The sequence below is a fragment of the Equus asinus genome, chromosome 3 (genome assembly GCF_041296235.1).
Source record: "Equus asinus isolate D_3611 breed Donkey chromosome 3, EquAss-T2T_v2, whole genome shotgun sequence".
Classification (NCBI taxonomy): domain Eukaryota; kingdom Metazoa; phylum Chordata; class Mammalia; order Perissodactyla; family Equidae; genus Equus; species Equus asinus.
In genome coordinates this window covers 157,848,919-157,867,259 of record NC_091792.1, presented here as the reverse complement: position 1 = coordinate 157,867,259, position 18,341 = coordinate 157,848,919, and the positions used below count along the sequence as shown (strand labels likewise).

General features: G+C 56.0%; 1 protein-coding gene across 2 annotated transcripts in view; it reads right to left on the bottom strand.

The window, feature by feature from the left end:
* SORCS2 (sortilin related VPS10 domain containing receptor 2) overlaps positions 1-18,341 on the bottom strand; it is a 488,954-nt gene that overhangs the window by 80,674 nt on the left and 389,939 nt on the right. For both annotated transcript variants that reach the window (XM_014855228.3, XM_070506280.1), the window contains exon 4: positions 7,828-7,992. In XM_014855228.3, coding sequence (XP_014710714.3) covers positions 7,828-7,992 — 165 coding nt within the window. The remainder of the gene's footprint in view (positions 1-7,827; positions 7,993-18,341) is intronic.

The window sequence follows — 18,341 nt, the reverse complement described above, 5'->3', positions numbered from 1 at the left end:
GCTGTTCCCTCTGCCTGGAACAGCCCTCCTCCTCTCCCCCGCGACCTGGCCAGCTCCTGTCTTTCCGGGCAGCCTGGCTACACAAGTCTACATCTCTGCAGGCGAGAGTTCAAGTCCCCCAGCCTGACATTCAAGGCGTGGAGTGGTTGCCCTGGGTCCTTCTGCACCAGCCCTCCCTCTGGAGTGGTGTAAGCCACACGCTCTGCAGAGAGGAAGCTCCCATCCCCCAGGGTGCACGCATTCCCCGCCCCACCCCGGGCTTCCCTTCCGGCTGTTCTCTCTGATGGGACAGTGTGTTAGTCAGCCAGGGCGGTCACAACAAAGTGCCACGGATGGGGCTTAAACAGCACAGACTTATTTCCTCCCAGCCCTGGAGGCCGGACGTCCGAGACCAAGGTGTGGGCAGGGCTGCTTCCTTTTGAGGCCTCTCCCCTCGGCCTGCAGACAGCCATCATGGAAATTAATAAGAAACCTTCACAAAACTGGAGTTGGGAGGGCTGCAGGGGGAGCACTCACCCCATCACACATCCTCAGGAACAACAGCCAGGAGGAGATGGAGCCGCATCCCCACGGGAAGTACAACCACTTTACTATGAAGGAAGATTTCTCTCCCCACCCGGCAACAGCTCAGCCAATGAGAAACGCCACAGCTCAGCCAATGAGAAACGCCTCAGCTCAGCCAATGAGAAACGTCACAGCTCAGCCAATGAGAAATGCCACTGCTCAGCCAATGAGAAATGCTGCAGTTCAGCCAATGAGAAACGCCACAGCTCAGCCAACGAGAAACGTCACAGCTCAGCCAATGAGAAATGCCACTGCTCAGCCAATGAGAAATGCTGCAGTTCAGCCAATGAGAAACGTCACAGCTCAGCCAATGAGAAACGCCTCAGCTCAGCCAATGAGAAACGTCACAGCTCAGCCAATGAGAAATGCTGCAGCTCAGCCAATGAGAAATGCTGCAGCTCAGCCAATGAGAAACATCGCAGCTCAGCCAATGAGAAGCGGTTGTGGCCCGGACCTGCTACTCTTCCCCCAGTGGACTTCCCTCCCTCTCCCCTTTTCTTCGTAAAGCAGCTCCCTCCTTGTTCTGTGGATTTCCCCAGAGCATGCACATCCCGATTGGAATTCTTTTGGCTAGTCCTGAATAGACTCATTTTGAGGATAAAAATTGGCAAATTTGCTTTTTAAGTTGACTCCCTCTTCTATCTGTGTCCTCACCTGGTCATCCCTCTGTATGTCTGTGTCTTTATTGCCTCCTCTTACAAGGACGCCAGCCAGACTGGGTCAGGGCCCACCCAAATGACCTCATTTTACCTTAAATTGTCTCTTTAAAGGCCGTCTCTAAATATGGTCACATTCTGCGGTGCTGGGGGTTGGGACTTCAACCTATGGATTTAGGGGGACACAATTCAGCCCATAATAGAAGCCCAGCTTCCACTGCCTCTCCCTCTGACGTCCTCCCGGTGCAGGCCCAGCTCGGCTACCTGCGTCTCTGGGAGCTTTTCCTGACCCACAGCCCTGCACCCGCTGAGAGAAGGGCTCACGCCCTCTGAAGCTCACAGCCATTCGCTTTGTTTCCTCCACGTCTTGGGAATTTTATTTCCTGCTTCTCTGCAAAGCACGAGCTGCTCATGGGCACAGCCTACCTGTCACCTCTCTGTCACCACGCCTAGCCTGGGACCCACCGCTGCTGGGCATGCTGAATGCATGAACAAATTTGACTCCAGGGCAGGGCTGGCAAACTTTTCTGGAAAAGGCCAGCTAGTAAATGTTTTCAGCTTTGTGGGCCATGCGGTCTCTGCTGAAACTACTCATCTCTGCCTTTGGAGCAGGAAAGCAGCCAGAGACAGCTTGTAAACAAATGGGCGTGGGTGTGTGCCGATAAAACTTTATTCAAAAAAGCAGGTGATGGCCATCATCAGCTGACACCTGCTCTAGGGTACGTGATAAGAAATCATCACCTTTAATATTTAAATAAGGGGATTTTGGAAAAGTTCTCATCTCTTAGAACATATGCTTCAGGAGGGCAAGGAACTCGCCCACCTTATTAAGAATGTGGAGTTGCGCCTGGGCCCATAGGAGGTGCTCCGTAAAGATCTGTGGCTGGAGCGACTGACTGTACTGAATTTCCCTTAGGGCCTCAATGGTGACACTGGCAGCAGCTGTGGCCTTTCATGGAGCCAGGCAGTGAGCTAAGAGCTTGTTAAACGCTACTTCATTTCACACACACACACACACACACCCCACCATGCAATGGGTAATTTTCCCCTTTACAGATGAAAGACCTGAAGCTCAGAGACGTTAAGTAAGTTGCCCAAGGTCACACAGTGTTCACTTACAGAAGGAATTCCCATCTTGTAGACCTGAGCATAATGTACCAGTGGTTGAGGAGTCCCTCCGGGAAGGATGGCTGGTCACCTCTAGTCCTTTCTCTGGGCCATCTGAGTGACCAGGCTGGAGCCTCTTCCACTTCATGCCTCAGTTTACCCATCTGCGAATCGGGAGAGCACTGCCCATATCCTCAGGCAATAAGTGAATAAAGAGTGAGTCTGTAGCTGTTAGTTTCCGGGAGCCAGTAATAAAACTTTGCATTAATGGATGGCATTATCACCGCCATCATTGCCGACGCGCGGGCACCTATGACGCCTGCCCCAGGACTGTGTGGAGCCCTTCCGATCCACTCTCTGGGGAGGGGATTTCATAGTGCACTGCCAACTGCTACAGAAATAGACCACTTCTGCCTAATAAAGGACAAACACCAGCAAATAAACCAGAACAAACACTGCAGGGGCACCCACGTTACCACAGCTGAAAATTGCCGGCCGCTCCGGCAGAAGGCTAATCGACTCAGGATGCCTCCTCCTAGCAAGGAGTGGAGGCAGTGACGCAGGACACATGGGCCACTCTGACACAAGGAGAAATGATCAGAAGTCAGAGCAAGGGGGAGAGAGGTAGAGGAGTAGGACGAGGTCAGGGGAGGTGCACCCACAGAATCACGTGCCCGGAGGGCTTACGCAGCCACTGGAGGTGCTGCAGCTCCACCGGGCTCTCAGCCAAGTGTGGGGGGTGGGGGTTGGCACCCAGCATCCTTCCGTCCCTCACCAGGGTGCCCCGGCGTACTGCAGAGGCTGGAAAGCCGAATCAACATTGCTCAGGCTCCCTTGCAGCTAGAGCACCAGTCAGACAGGCACACCTGTGTGAGGTTTGGAAGGCGAAAGCCACGTGGAGGCGTTTCCTGCCACCCTGGGCCATTTCTGCCAGCCAGCAAGCTCACGGGGACTTGCTCCGGCATCTCTCCTCTCATTCCAGACAGGGAAGGGGCAGTCGTGGCGGAGGCAGCAGCTGGGCGCTGCAGGCCAGTGTCCAGCGTGGCTCTGTGGACATTGCCAGGCAGTGTGGACTGCAGGAGTGGTGACTTCAGATGCCTGGACCTCGACATCAGCTGTGTGTTCCTGACCTTGGTAAGTCCACTGAGGGTCCTGGCCCCCCACCTTCCCCACGGGCAGAGGTAGAAGCTCCCCACGGGGGACAGCTCCACAGGCTTCTGGGAGGACCCTGGGGGCCCCGGCCTGAAGTCCCCTCTCCCAGCCTCCCAGCAGGATGGAGAGCACGCAACCCCCACGCTGAGTCTTTTTCTGCTTGAAACATCCAGAGTAGTGTCCTGTGCCACCCTGACTCTGTCAGACACAGGAGGGCAGAGCAAGAAGGAAACACACGCCGCGGGGTAAGATTCTCAGACTCACAAGGCTTTCTGTTGCTCAGAGAAGCCCAGTTTCCCCCCACTTCGGCGGTCTGCGGTCAGAGAGGGAAAGCCGGGTGCTGAAGCTCGCAGCCCCGTGGGCAGCTCACCTGCCCGCTCCTCTCACAGCATCCATTGCAACGGCCACATCCCCTCTGGCCCTTCCCGTGAGACCGCTTGCTGTCCCACCCCACTCCTGCCCCCCAGACAGCGCTGTCCCTTCCCTTCAGCGTGGGTACACGCAGACAGTTTTACCAGGGCTGAGGATTGTGGAGGTGCACTTGCTTTTCTTTTGCCATCATCTTTGTTGTTCTGAAGTTGTATTAAAAAGTAGACATACACCCCACCCCTGTTCAAACCTCCTCCTCCAGGAAGCCTTCCATGATTGGCTTCCCAGGGTGTTTCTTGCCTTCTAAATTTCTGGAAGGCAGTCCCAGGCTCAGCTCAGTTTCTCACAGTGCTGGGAAACAGAGGAGGCTCTTGAGGGGGCAGAACCAAACGTAACAGTGGGTCTGTTGACATTTCAGAGGTCAGTGCCAGGCCCTGCCTGTGAGCAGGTCTGAGGTTTGAGCACAGGGAAGCAGGTTGGTCAATTTCATGCCCGTGGTCCCCGGTGAGCTGGGGTAGGAAGGGACTGCCCGGCCCTCCAATCCTGTGATCCCAGGAGCCTACTGCACTTTTCCAGGCCTTGAAAAAAGGCCACCACATTAGGCTTTCCCCCAGGAAGGCTGTCCAGGCTCCAAATAAGGTATTCAGAGTGCCCTGAATTATAACGATGCCATAAAGGAGGGAACTGAGAGTAGGGATGGGGCAGTCTGGGGGTGGGGGTGGGGTCTGTCTGCTAGAGGAAGGGGCAGGCATCTGGGGAGAAAAGAGAGGGGCCACTGGTTCTGTACAAACCTGCCAGTCCTGTGAGCGGGCATTTACTCCCACCCTGTTGACTCTGGGGCTGGCAGGTGACTCGCTCTGACATATTCTAGGTCAAAGCAGACATGCCACAGCTGCTTGTGTGGCTCCTCTGCCCCCCGGAGCCCCTGCCCTCCATTGTAGGAACAGCATGTCCCCAGTAACCCCTGGTTCCAGAATAAGAGACAGGTGGAGACCTGAAACCCACCAGGAGCCAGGAGCCACGTCTGGCCAGTCCCGGCAGAGCCCCAGCCAACTCAGACCCAGGGACAAGAACCGACGCTCGTCGCTGTGAGCCTTTGGGATCTGGGACTGGTGTCACTCAGTGCTGTGGCAGCAGAGGCCTGCCCGCTACGCCAGGTCTGCTGGAAGCCAAGCCAGTGTCCTGCCACATTGTCCTGCTGCTCGGAAGTTAGAGAGCTCTGAAAACCATAAAGCCCAAAAAAACGAGAGGCCTCCCATCATTGTTATGAATTTCCTCAAATTCCTCATTCGTTTTGCAACCACAACTAAGCCTTTTCTCTCTCTTTTTTCTTTCCTTATAGTCACAGAAGAGAACCAAGGAAACGAACTGAGATTTCAGCTCCATTAACTTTTCAGGGCACCATAAATTAAGGAGCAATTGCAATGCAGTCAACTTCTGCAGGAAAATAAGTCTCTGTGATTGTGCTTTAGTCTAATTACACGGAAGGCTAAGTAGCGTATTAATGCCCAGAAGCACGTGCTGTCCCAGAGGAAGGCGCCGGGAGCACAGAGGCAGCCGGTGAGGCCAGGGAATTTCGGGGACATCCTTCAGTCAGTGAGGACCAGGCCTTGGCACGTGACTTGTTTTGACCAATGGTGTGTGAACGGATGTGATATATTCCAGGTCAGAGCAGACACACTAAAGCAAGGACCAGCAAGGAGGCCAGGTGCTATAGGGAGCCATGGCTCAGGCCAGCCAGAAGTCTCCATCTGGAGGTCCCTGACCTGGGTGGTCCCTGTTGATAGAAATTCATCATTCATTCATTCACTTATTCATTCACCCAACTGCCATCCATCCATCTCCACCATCCATCCACCCCCAACCCATGCATTCATTCATCCATCCATCCATCCATCATCCATCCATCATCCATCCACCCATCCATCCATCCATCCATCCATCATCTATCCATCCACTCACCCACCCACCCACCCATCCACCCATCCATCCATCATCCATCCATTCACTTACCCACCCATCCATCCATCCATCATCCATCCATCCATCATCCATCCATTCACTTACCCACCCATCCATTCATCCACCCATCCACCCATCCACCCACCATCCATCCATCATCTATCCATTCACTTACCCACCCATCCATTCATCCACCCATCCACCCATCCTTCCACCATCCATCGATCCACCCATCCATCCACCCATCCTCAATTCATGCAGCCAACAAATATTTTCAGCCAGGAACTTGAGATAAAATGGTGAAAAAAACAGACATAGCCCCCGTCCTCAAGGAGCTCACCCCAAGGGTGTGTGCAGGGTACAGACAATAATCAAATAATCGCACAAATGTATAATTACACATCGTGATCAGTCTTGGGAAAGAAAGGCACTGGGATCTGGAGGTGTGTGGAACGTGGGGCCCCAACAGGCGGAGGGCTGCAGAGGAAGGCTCCTGATCTGGACAGCTTCCCTCTGCCTCAGACCCACACTCCACGCTTCTCTACCCTCCTCTGCCCTGGGGCTGGCCTGTGTAGATAGCATCTACAGGCTCCTTCCCTCTGGCCTCTGACTGGATTCGACCCACTGGAGGCACCAGCTGAAGACCGGAGGGCGGAGGAGAGAGAGGCTGGGGTGGCACCGCCCCTGTTCTCCGACTGCACAACTGCGGGTGGGAGGGGCTGTGTCACCCCGCCCAGGGCCAGGCCTCCTCCTGGGCCCTTTCCTACAACTCTGGGGGCCCTGCCTCCTATTGGGCAGAGTGGCGGGCTGAAAAATGGCCCCCAAAATATATCCAAGTCCTAATCCTGGAACCTGTGGATGTGACACTATGGAGCAAAAAAGGACTTAGCAGATACGATTCAATGAAGATCTCTAGATGGGGAGGTTACCCTGGATTGTCAGGGTGGGTGGAGGAGATGTCACCTCCACACACACACGGCTATGTGAAGACGGAGCAGAGAGAGGGTTGAAGAGCCAGCCTTCGAAGATTGGAGCGATTCGTTCACAAGCCACAGGATGCCAGAAGCCAGAGAGGCGAGGAGCAGATCCTCCCAGCGCCTCCAGAGGCGGCGTGGCCCTGCAGACACACTGATTTTGGCTAAGTGAAACTGACTTTGGACTTCTGGTCTCCAAAACGGTGGGAGAAGGAGCTCCTGCTGTTTTCAGCTATCAGGTCTGGGGTCATTTGTTTCAGTGGCTGCAGGAACTGAATTCAGGCCTTTCCCACAACGATTGTGGCTGCGTCGCCTTCTGGGCCTTTCCAGCCCTAGGGCACTCTCCTTCTTCAGCTCTCAGGGCCTGGGGTGGGGCCAGCTCCCTGCCTGTGCCAGTCCCGGGGTCCCTCCCACCCCACGCGGGCCGTGGAAAGAGCCCTCCATTACCACACTCTCCTCTTTGCCCCATGAAGGGGCCCTTGGGTCCCTGCGGGGGCCTGGTGGACACAGCCCCTGCAGGAGGGGACCTGATTTGGGATCTGAAGGATGATTCACTCCTCTTGGTGAAGGTGGAAGAGCATTCCAGGCTGAGGGAAAGGCCTGGTGAAGCCTGGCGTGGGAGGAGTGTGGAATGTTCCGGAAGCCGAAGAAGGCCCTTGTGGCTGGTGTGCAGAGAGGGGAGGCAGAGTGGAACAACCCTAACAATTATCTACCATCTATTGATCCCGCGTCAAGCGCCTGTTTGTGCCACGTGCACCTCTCACCTCCATCCCACTCAGTTTTCACATGACTCGGCAAAGCCAGTGCGCTCCCGGTGGCTGGCTCCAGGACCACTAGGGCCTCAGGGAGAAAACGATGTGGGGTCCAGTGCCCCCAGCCCCAGAGGAGTTCCTCCCAGCCAGCTGAGGGCTTCTGGGTCCCATGTGATTGAAACTCTGTCATTTCTATGTGACATCATCTGAAGGAGCAGCCGCCATCCCCACAGACTCAAACCCCAGCCCCACAGGCCTAGACCCTGTCCCAGAGGCCCAGACCCTGCTTACCTTGCTCTCCTTGCTGTAGGCCAGGACCTTGTCCTCCTCCTTGGGGTGGAAAATCAGCGTTTCCACAGAGAAGGGGATGAGCTGCTTCTGGAAGGTGGCGCCCTCATCCGTGCTGAGGAACAGGCTCTGGTCCCGGTCACTGAGCGAGGAGCTCACAAGGATGATCTGAAACATAAAAAGCCAGGGGGACATGAGGCCTCGCACTCTGCACACTGGGGAGGGCAAGGCAGGAACCGCTAGCTGCCTCCCGCCTGTCCGGTGGCTCGGCGGCAACCAGGGTCACTCATCCACGCATCCGTTCACTCATCCCACAGATGCTCACGAGCCCCGGCGCCCATGATTCTGAGGCTCCGGCTGCGAGCTGGGGCTCCTGGCATTTGTGCGGACAAGGATGTGTCCGCAGGGCATGCGAGACAGGGTAGCCCATCGACAGTTGTGTCTTAAGCGCTGTTTCAGGGGCAATGATTGGAGCCCCAAGGAAAGAAAGCAGGACAACGGGGTGGATGGGGTGGGGGATGCCTTCAGGAGGAGAGCTCTGAGCCAGATGGGGACAACCCAGACAGCGGGCGCTGGGGAGAGGGAGCTCAGATGGGAGGCAGCTGAGGGGGAGGTTGGACTGAAGTAACAGAGGGTCAGGCTCTGGAGGCCTTTGGGGGCACTGTACTGGGCTGAATGTGTCCCCCCCAAAAATAAGTCCACATCCCAACCCATGGCAGCTGAGAACATGACCTTGCTGGGAACAGGGTCTTTGCAGAAGTGAAAGTCAATGATGTCAGGATGTGATCAGCCTGGATTTGGGTGGGCCTCCAGCCTACGATGCATCCTCACCAGAGGATAGAGACACAGACACAGAGAAGCTGGAGATACGAACACGAGACGGAGATGGGGTGATGTGTCTACTAGCCCAGGAATGCCGAGAGTCGCTGGAGCTGCCAGAAGCCGCGGGAGAGGGAACCAGCCCTGCCGACACCTCGGCTTCGGGCCTGTGGCCTGCGGCACCGTGAGGGAACGAATTCCTGCCGTTTCAGGTCATCTAGTTTGTGGTCCTTGGACACTCACCGGACCTGCCGGGAGCTCAGCCAATGGGACCTTGTTGTCAGGGGCCGCAGTGGCCTCCGGGGAGGCTGCAGAAGGGGGTGTGAGCTGACTGTGTTTGCACGGCGTCCAGCATCTTGGCCGTTGAGGGGTCTGCACAGGAGAGGGGGCCACTCAGGGGGCTGCTGCCCGGTCCTGGCTGGAGGCCTGGGTGGTTCGGTCAGATCTGGGACGTCTGCGACTCCCCAACTGCCCTCACACACCAGATGTCTCCGGAGCACGTCGGAAATGACAGGAGAGGCAGACAGCTCAGGGAGGCCCCCGGCTCGGCTCTGTTTTGAAATGGGCAGACAGCGTACCCTGGAGAGGACGAGGGACAGCTCTGCCCCCACACCACCGTGCGCGTCGCTTCTGCGGGGCCCCGCGGCGAGTCGTGCAGGGCTGCTGGGTTCCTGGGGGGTCAGGGAAGCCCCCCAGGGCTGCGGCCCCTCACGCTCAGGGAGTCGGCCCGTGTGCCTTTTAGACCCTGCCTTCACCCGGCTTCCTGTTCCTGGCTGAGTGCACACAGGGACAAGCCCTGCTGGGCCGGGGTTTCCCTCTGTCCTACAGAAAGGTCAGGAAAGGCCAGCCCAGGGTCAGAACCGGGCAGCCCTGCTGCCACACCGTGGAATGACAGAAACCGTCCGAGGTGGAGAAAAGGGGCGTGTGAGAGGGCGCCCACTCCCTGGCGGCCAGAGAGGGCCGGCCAGCCTGGAGGATGAGAGAGGGACAGGAGCTCTGAGCATCCGCATCCAGGTCCCCTGGACCCTGAGCCACGTGGTCCACCCCACTGCAGCGCAGGAGCCTCTTGGCCGGCTGAGCTCCTGTCTCCACCTCCAACCTTATGGGAAGGGCCAGTCCCCACACAGGGAGCTGGGGCGGCTCTCCTGCACACAGGCCTCGTGGAACCTCAGGGCTCCTCACAGCCCCAAGGAGCCTCTCATCTCGGTGGCCGGGTCCCTAGGCCCTTCCTGGGCTCCCATCCTTCTTGTGTCCCGCTTATGCCCCAGCCAAGTCCAGCTTGGTCCATGCCACATGAGGCCCCTCCTCGGCTGTGCCCTCCGTTACCACCTCAGCCTCCTGACCTCATTTGGGCCTCCCTAACCCGGGGCCAGGGGGACGGGCATCACTCCTGCTTCAAGGCTGCAGGGGACCCAGACTTGCCTACCCCACGTCCACCACATTTCACGGAGGTGGCCTCTACCCCAGGGACTGTGGCCCTCTGGCCAGAGGCCACGTCTGTGGAGTTCATGGCTGTCCCCTCTCACTGCCCCCACCCCTGCAGGGCCTGGGCACGTTGCACATTTGTTGAATTAGGGAACAAATGAATGAGGGAATGAATGAATGAATGAATGAATGAACATACATATGTGCTAGTAGAGGAGGGGGCCAGGGATACCCAGTAAGTCTCCTAGACAACCTAGTTCAAATTCTGTGTCTGTGTGACCTCAGACAAGCTTACATACCATTCCGTGCCTCAGTTTCCCTGTCTATAAAATGGGGAAAATAACGTGGTGCCAGGCACAGAGGGAGCTTGCAGTGAAGGGGTAGCATGTGTGTGGTCAGGTTGTCCTCATTAGAACTCTGAGGCCATTCTCCTCGTGCCATTATTGCCTCTGCGTGGCAGATGGGGAAACTGAGGCACAGAGAGGGGAGGCAAACTGCTGAGGTCACATGCCATGCAGGATAGAGCCAGGGTTCAGATCTGAGGGCGACTCCAGAACCCCACTCTTAGCCACGCTCTCTGGGGTGAGTCCACGCAGGATGGGGTATTTGAGCCAGGCCTGGAGCTGGTGGGGCGGGTATGGGACTAGCCTGGCTGGAGACGGGCCTGGCTTTCTTGGGGGGGACATGTGGGGCCATGAGACCCCTTCTGCATGGATGCCCCACTGTGATGGCCTCCCAAACCCCGACATTCCTCTAGAAGGCAACTAAGCACACGGAGCGGGAATCCATGAGCCGCGCAAATCTCCTGTCTTTATGGGAACAAGCGATAACCCGGTAGGTTCTTTCTTTCCAGGGAAACCTTAACGAGCTCCCCAGCTTATTACTAGTCTCCTCTAGCACAAAACCCTTCTCTCCCAGCAAACCGAGGGTCTGAAGGAGACCGACACGGCACTCATGCAGCCTGAGTCCTCGGGGACTTTGCTCCGTGAAAAGCGGACAGAGACGTGCTTGGAGATGTTCCTCGTGGTGTGGTTTATATGCAGGAAAAATGGGAGGGAACTGAAGAACGGCGAGGGGGTCAAAATGTTCGCAGAGGATGTTTAATGACGAGGGAGCTTATGCGCTCGTGCAATAAGGCAGGGTGCAAAATTACATGCAAGTATCATTTCTGTACATTTCATATTGACAACCATATTATAATAAAGAAGTCTATTATAATTTTGCCAATGCTAAGTGTATAAAAGTAGGCATAATTTTGTCAGTGGGAAATGCATAGAAATAAGAATGGAAGGATTATTATTCAGCCATAAAAAAGAATGAAATCTTGCCATTTGCAACAACACAGATGGACCTTATAGGCATTATGCTAAGTGAAAAAAGTCAGACAGAGAAAGACAAATGCTGTATGATCTCACTTATATGTGGAATAAAAAAAAAAAATGAGCTCATAGATACAGAGAACAGGCTGGGGTGGGGGTGGGCACAACGGGTGAAGGGGGTCAAAAAGTACAAACTTCCGGTGATAAAATAAATGAGGCCTGGCATGCAATGCACAGCATGCCGACGGTAGTTAACAACTCTGTGTTGTGTACTTGAAAGTAGCTAAGAGAGTAGGTACTATAAGTTCTCATCGCGAGAATAAAAATTTGTAATTATGTGTGGTGACAGATGTTAACGAGACTTGTGGTGATCATTTTGTAATATATGCAAATATCAAATTATTATGTTGTGCATCTGAAAGTAACATAATGTATGTCAATTCTACCTTAATAAAAAAAAAAAAGAATGGAAGGAAACGCAGGAGGACGTTAATAGTGGTTGGTTTTAAGCTGTGGGGTTAAAAGAAATTTTTTTTTTATTTTAAATAAACTTTTTATTCTAGAATAGTTTTAGATTTACAGCAAGGTGGTAGAGAAAGTGCCCACACCCCACACATGGTTTCCTCTGTGACTAACATCTTACATGGATTTCAGACATTTGTCATGACCAGCGGGAGCTAGTCAGCATTATCAGAACTCCATTCGGCTCAGATTTCACTAGTTTTTCCCCTACTACCCTTTTTCTGTTCCCCGCTGCCCCCATCCAGCGTCCCACAGGATGTTCAGTCATTGCGTCTCCTCAGGCTCCTCCGGGCGGCGACACTTTCTCAGACGTCCCTCGGTCTTCTCCGTCTTCTCGGGGGACTGCTCAGGCATTTTGTAGATTGCCTCTCCGTGTCTGTTTGTCTGATGTTTTTCTCTGGCGATACCGGGGTTGGGGGCGGGTTTTCGGGAGGAAGAGCACAGAGGTGGCTTGTCGTCCTTGTCACAGCACATCCAGGGACATGACTCATCACTGCTGATGCCGCCCTCGCTGGGGCTCGTGCTGGCCAGGTTCTCCACTGTAACGTTCCTCGTTTCCTCCCGGTTCCCACGCCCTCCCTTTGGGAGGAGGTCACGGTGCACAGCCCACCAGCGGGAGGGGGAGGGGAGGGGGGGCTCCCCTCCTGGAGGCGGAGTGTCTACCTGCATTATGGGGAATTCTTCTGCACGGAGATGTGTCTCTTCTCCCTCATTTATTTATTTATTCAACTATTTATTTATATCACCAAGAACTCATGAATATTTATTTTATGCTTTGAGTTGTAATTCAATACTACTTCGTTATTTTGTTGCCCAAACTGCTCCAGCTCTGACTACTGAAAGCTCTTTTTGGCTCCTGCGTCTCCCCAACATAACCCCACCGTCCTTCTGCTTCTGAACGCTCTACACGGCCGCTGGCTTTCCTGGACAATCAGGAAAAACCAAATGGGTCACCGAGATTTCTCACACGTCTCGCTGGAAACAACACAGTTCACTCAACGTCCGCTCAGCAACCCGGGCCAGGCTCTGTGCTCCAGGCCCAGGGCAGCGACCCCCAGCCCCGGCTCCGCCTGAGCCATTCCCCCAGGAAGCCTCGATTCCCCTCGGTAAAGAGCTTTTCACATAGGGCATTTTTCAAAATGTTCTTACATGCAACTATGTACTTATCCACCTCTTCCATTAGACTGTGCCCCTGGAGCCCGGGATAATGACTTCACTCCTTTGTGCCTCGAGCATCAGCACAGGCCTGACACGGAGCTGTCAGTTAATCCATGCATGCATGAACGAATGAATGAGCAAGTCCATCGCTGTTTGAGATTCCCAAGGGAATTGTTTGCTTTTTCTCCTTTGGGAGGAAAACATTCCTAGGGATGTTAAGTAGCCTAGAAAGCAGAAGGCATAAAAAAACCTCATTCACTGACTCCTCTTCACCACTCAAAGTTCCACAAAGCAATAAAAGCTCATTCATTCATCCTTCATTCTTGCACAGTTGCAAAAGCCACAGGGTCAAGCAAGGATTTAGGTCTGCATAGGGCTTGTAGGGGAAGAGGAGGGGGGAAAGAAACTAGCATCCAGGTGCAGGGCAGGTCTGAGGGCAAGACGGAGGGCTTCCTGGAAGAGATAACACCCAGAGGGGCCTCGAAGAATGGATGGAAATTTGATTGGTGTACCTGGGGGAGGGTGTTTCAGGCAGAGAAGACAGCATGACAAAGGCACGCAGACGAGGGTCCCTGTCCTGCCTCTAGCTCCGGCCTCCCCTCTCCCACCTGCACGCTCCTGGCGTCAGCCACATCAAGCTCCTGGTGGCTTTCTCCAGGACACAGAGCCCATTTGCATCCTGACCACCGCTGCGTGCTCAGTTCTTACGGCTGAACTGCACATGGGACCAATCCCACCGCTGGTAATTCAGAATCAAATCTTAAAATTTCAGAATGACACAAAATCCAGGTGTAATAAAAACAACCTCTTTCGAACTTTCAGAACCCCAAATTCTGGACAACTTCAGCAAAGCTGAATGTTGCGCATTTACTTTTGGAGGCCCTGCTTTGCAGGTGCCCCCAGCATGAGTTCAGCCTGTTTTTATGATGGGACACCCTTCTCCTTGGTCTCTTCTAGTCAAATACCTCCTCATCCACCGAAGCTCACTTCCAAGGTCAGCTCCTCCAGGAAGCCCTTCATGATACACCTCCTCCAACAGAGTTACTCTAGTACCTCCCTGCCCCCTCCCCCAGCATCTTGTGCATTCATTAGCTCCAGTCCAACGTTCCCCAGGGTTCTCTTTGTGAGTCTGCCTTTCCCTCAAGTCAGGAGGCTCTGTGGCCTGGCAGGGCCCATGTCTTTGTCATCGCCACATCTCCAGCTGGGGCAAAGGGCCTGCCACCGAGTAGGCGCCACGTTGCCAATAAATGGGTGTTGGTGTTCTTCCCACGCAGAGTGGGCTCTGGGTACAGGGGTCGCCTCTCCACCACAGCCCTCGGTTGGGGCCGAGGCTCTGACAGTGGCGGCCCCGAGGTGGTACGAGAAAGAGGCCGAGGAAGCGATTCTGGCCAGGGGCCCAGCAATCTGGATCGTGGGCTATTTTTGGCCTCCGAGTGGGACGAGTGAGCCAGGAAAGAGGGGGGAAGAAGAAAGTGCTGACAAGGAAGGGATTATTGGAGCAAAGAAAACAAACCAATTAGCATCGCGCCGAGCGGAGGCTGGCAGATTGTTCTCCCAAATTGGGAACCAGGCTATTTTCAACGGTGTATTTTTACTGCTTACTATTCCGGGGGAAACATATGGTACCTGTGCTCAGCTCCGGGGCTCCGTGAGGCTGGGGGTTTCAAACCAGGGGCAACACGTCACACAGACCCGTTGGACAGATCCATCGGGTTGACGGGCGGCCCACCGGAAGCGCGAGCCCCAGGACCCGCGACGGCACTTGAGAGGCCCAGAACAACGTGCAGATGCAGGCCCTGCAAGGCACCTCAAACTCTGGGACCAGCATCCTGGGGGCCTGTGCGGCACACAGCGTCCTGGCCTCACCCCGGACCTGCGGGATCAGAACCAGCACTTTCTCGAGGGTCCCGGTGAGGCCCGAGCTCCCTCCAGGTGCAGGGTTGCGCCAGACTGTATCTCCTGCTGGTTGTCAGCCTTGTGCCTGCTGGCCCTGTGACTCTGATCGTGCCGGCCGACCCCGGCCTCTGCTAGCTGCCCCGAGTGACAGTAATGAAATGACAAAGGTGCACAAGAGCCCCTCCCACACCAGGCCTGCTCCCGACACCTTACTCTCCCCAGGAGGAGGCTCTGTCATCGTCTCTGTTTCACTTGCCAGGTGAAGACAGGAAGCCCAGGGAGGGTGCAACCTGGCGGCAATCAGGTGGGAGAACCCGGATGGGAACCCAGGCTCTGGCACCCGTCCCCCACTCTGAGCCACCCTGACGATGCTCTGCAGGATGGAGACAACATTGATGAGCCCCAGGAATTCAGGGAGGTCACGCTGCTGCTGAAGCACGTAGCCCACAACATAAGCACAGGAGGACAGTGCAGCTCCGGAGGAATGTGGAGCTGGGCTCCAGTCCTCATTTGGCCCCTGTGAGCTGTGCAACCTTGGGCAAGTTACTTGGCATCTCTGAGATTCAGTTTCTTCATCTGTAAGATGAAGATGGCAATTCCCACTGCAGAGAAGATTGGAAGGGTTAAATGAGACAATGTGTATAACGGACCTAGCCCAGGCCCCGGGACACGGCGACCACGCCGTAGATGACAGCCAGGCTTATTATTGTGGCATTTCTGTTGTTTCTAAAGAAGTTTGGTTCAGCTGAGTTCAATGAGAGGTTACCAAGCCCCTCGTTGGGTCAGGGTCACCGAGTTGAGGCAGCTCAAAGGCGGCGGGGAGAGGGACCGAACATGTGGCCCCTTGCACCATCGGATCCCAGGACAGACACGGGCAGGGGGTGGAGACGCTGCCCCGGCTGGGCTGACCCCTCTCCCCGGGCACTTGGCTGGCACGGCCGGAGCTGCTCACTCTCAGCACGGGGGGACTGAGTCCCTGACTGTGCGCCCCAGGGCCTCACCTGCCTCACTCGAGGCCGGGCCTTGGGCTGGGGGCTTCCCGGAGGGGGTGTCACCTGAGCCTGGCCTGGAAGGAAGAAGAGGAGCTCCCTAGGGGAAGCCAGTAACGGTGGAGTTCAGTGTGACCACAACATGGCTTCTGAGGTGGGTGTGGTGTGGCGGGACCCACCTTCTTCCAAAGAAAGGCACGCTCTTGGGGTTTTTGTGCAGATCTTATTACTGACGGGTTTACTGGATGTGCTTCACCGACTCCAAAGTCGGTCTGGCTGCCTGGCCAGGGTGTAGACGAGATCAGTTTCTCCCGTGAGATGGCAATGAAGTAACCACGGTTGAAACGGGTGGGAGGAGGCCCCACACTGGGCCAGCCCAGTGAGGCACACAAACGTGGCGGCAGGTCTCTGTGACATGGAGTGACAAGAGGCACCGTAGAGCTGCCAGGTAGCACGAGTCGAGGTGGAGACAGAGCTCCCCAAGGTGCCCCCAAGGCCGGGGCGGGGCGGGGGTGCTCCCTGGAACAGCCTGGGCGGCTGGGCCTACAGGTCCTGTTTCCCCAGCATCTGCGCTGTCCTGGAACCCGGGGCCCGTGGTGGAGACGAGTCTGCTTAACTCCCTCTGCCAGGACGTGCTGGGTGAGAAGCCTGTGAGTGGAGGCGCACCTGTTCACGGTAACCCTCTGCCCTCTCCCGTCCGTGCCGGCAGCCATCGCCAGGGCCCCGCCAGCATCTGCTTGGGGAGATGAAGGAAATACTCGCAGGGCAGCTCTGGTGCGGCTCGGCGACGACAGGCAGGGGTGGGTTTGGGGTCAGGCGAGGCACTTTTTGTATTAAATTCTCTGCATACCTGCTGGTAGGTGCGACATCCCCATTTCTCAGACGGGGAAACGGAGGCCAGAGAGGCCAAGCGCCGTGGGAGATCACCCTGCCAGCCAGCCGCGGGGTCCAGCCCGGCTCTTCTCTCTGCACGCCGCTCCCTGCACCACCCCCAACACACGGCGCGTCTGGCGATGCGACTGCGTCTGCCCACAAAGCGGCAACCAACGCTGGGTCCTGGTGCAGCAGACATGGAGAGTCTGCAGAGACCCCTCCCACGCCAAAGACTGCCAGGGGTGGCCTCCAGGAGCCGGCAGGTCGGCCCAGAGCCCTGGGGGTGGATATCCGACACGTGAAGAGGCTTTCTGTCCTCTCAGTCCTTGACTCTTCCCTGTGGTCTGCTGTCGGCGGCTCTGAGATCATCACCTGACGCATTGGACTGCGGTCGGGCCCGGTGCTGGGAGAGGAGCCCCCGATCCCTGCCCCCAGGGGAGCGCGGCCCATGAGGAAGTCACCTAATGGAGTGAGAAGTGTGGTACAGGTGACCCGAGTCGGGAGGGCCCCTCGCCCGGGCTGCACAGGGCTACACGGGAAGTTTCCACAGAGGACGAGCTGCGTGCCCCTGCGGGGAGGGGTCCGAGCTGGCCAGGAAGATGCAGGGCACACTGTGTAAGTGGCCAACGTGGGGCTCTTGCCTCCCTCTCTGCCGGCTCAGGACATCTGCCTGAACCTGACGCCCTCGAGGCCTTTCTCCGACCCTTCAACGTGGGCCTACACCTCCCTGCCCGCCTGGACCACATCCCCCGGGCTGCTGCTCGGACCTGCCTGTCCGACCACCCGTGTGGAACGACACGCGGCTCCACCGCACCCCGTTCAGGACCGTCAAGTTACTTCCCCGGGCCGGGGCCTCCCACGGTCGGGTTCCGGCCTGTCTCCTCCGAGAGGGGGCGCCATTGTGCCAGCCTGCCTCGCCGCAGAACTCCCGCGACTCCCGGCTCACAGACCTCCAGGCTCGAAGGGAAAACAAACAGCATCCAGAAACGATTTCTTGCCTCTGCTCCAGCTCTGGATGAATGTGCAACGGAGCTTTGTTTTCCATTGAGAACTCCAACAAGCAGACGATGTTTTATTTTAGTCTGCCCTTTCCCAAGGTTAGCCCTGGAGGGGTCCCCGCCCCAGCCCCCGGGATCCGTGTCATCTGGAGTTACCTTCCTATTTTAAACCCAATCACCCAGTCTATTCCTGGCCAGATAGATGTGCCCAGCTGGGGACACAGAAGCCTTGGCTCTGACACCAGGAGAGGCAGACAGCAGAGAAAGACAAATACAGCGGCGTCCACCCCCACGTCTCAAATTAGAATTGGTGTGGAGTGTCTACACAGGCCCGTGTGAGTCATGAGGAGCAAAAATAACTCTCCCTCCCAATGCTTCACCCTGTAGATGAGCGCATCTGATGAGAACTTTTTTTTTTTTTTGAGGAAGATTGGCCCTGAGCTAACATCTGCTGCCAATCCTCCTCTTTTTGCTGAGGAAGACTGACCCTGAGCTAACCTCCGTGCCCATCTTCCTCT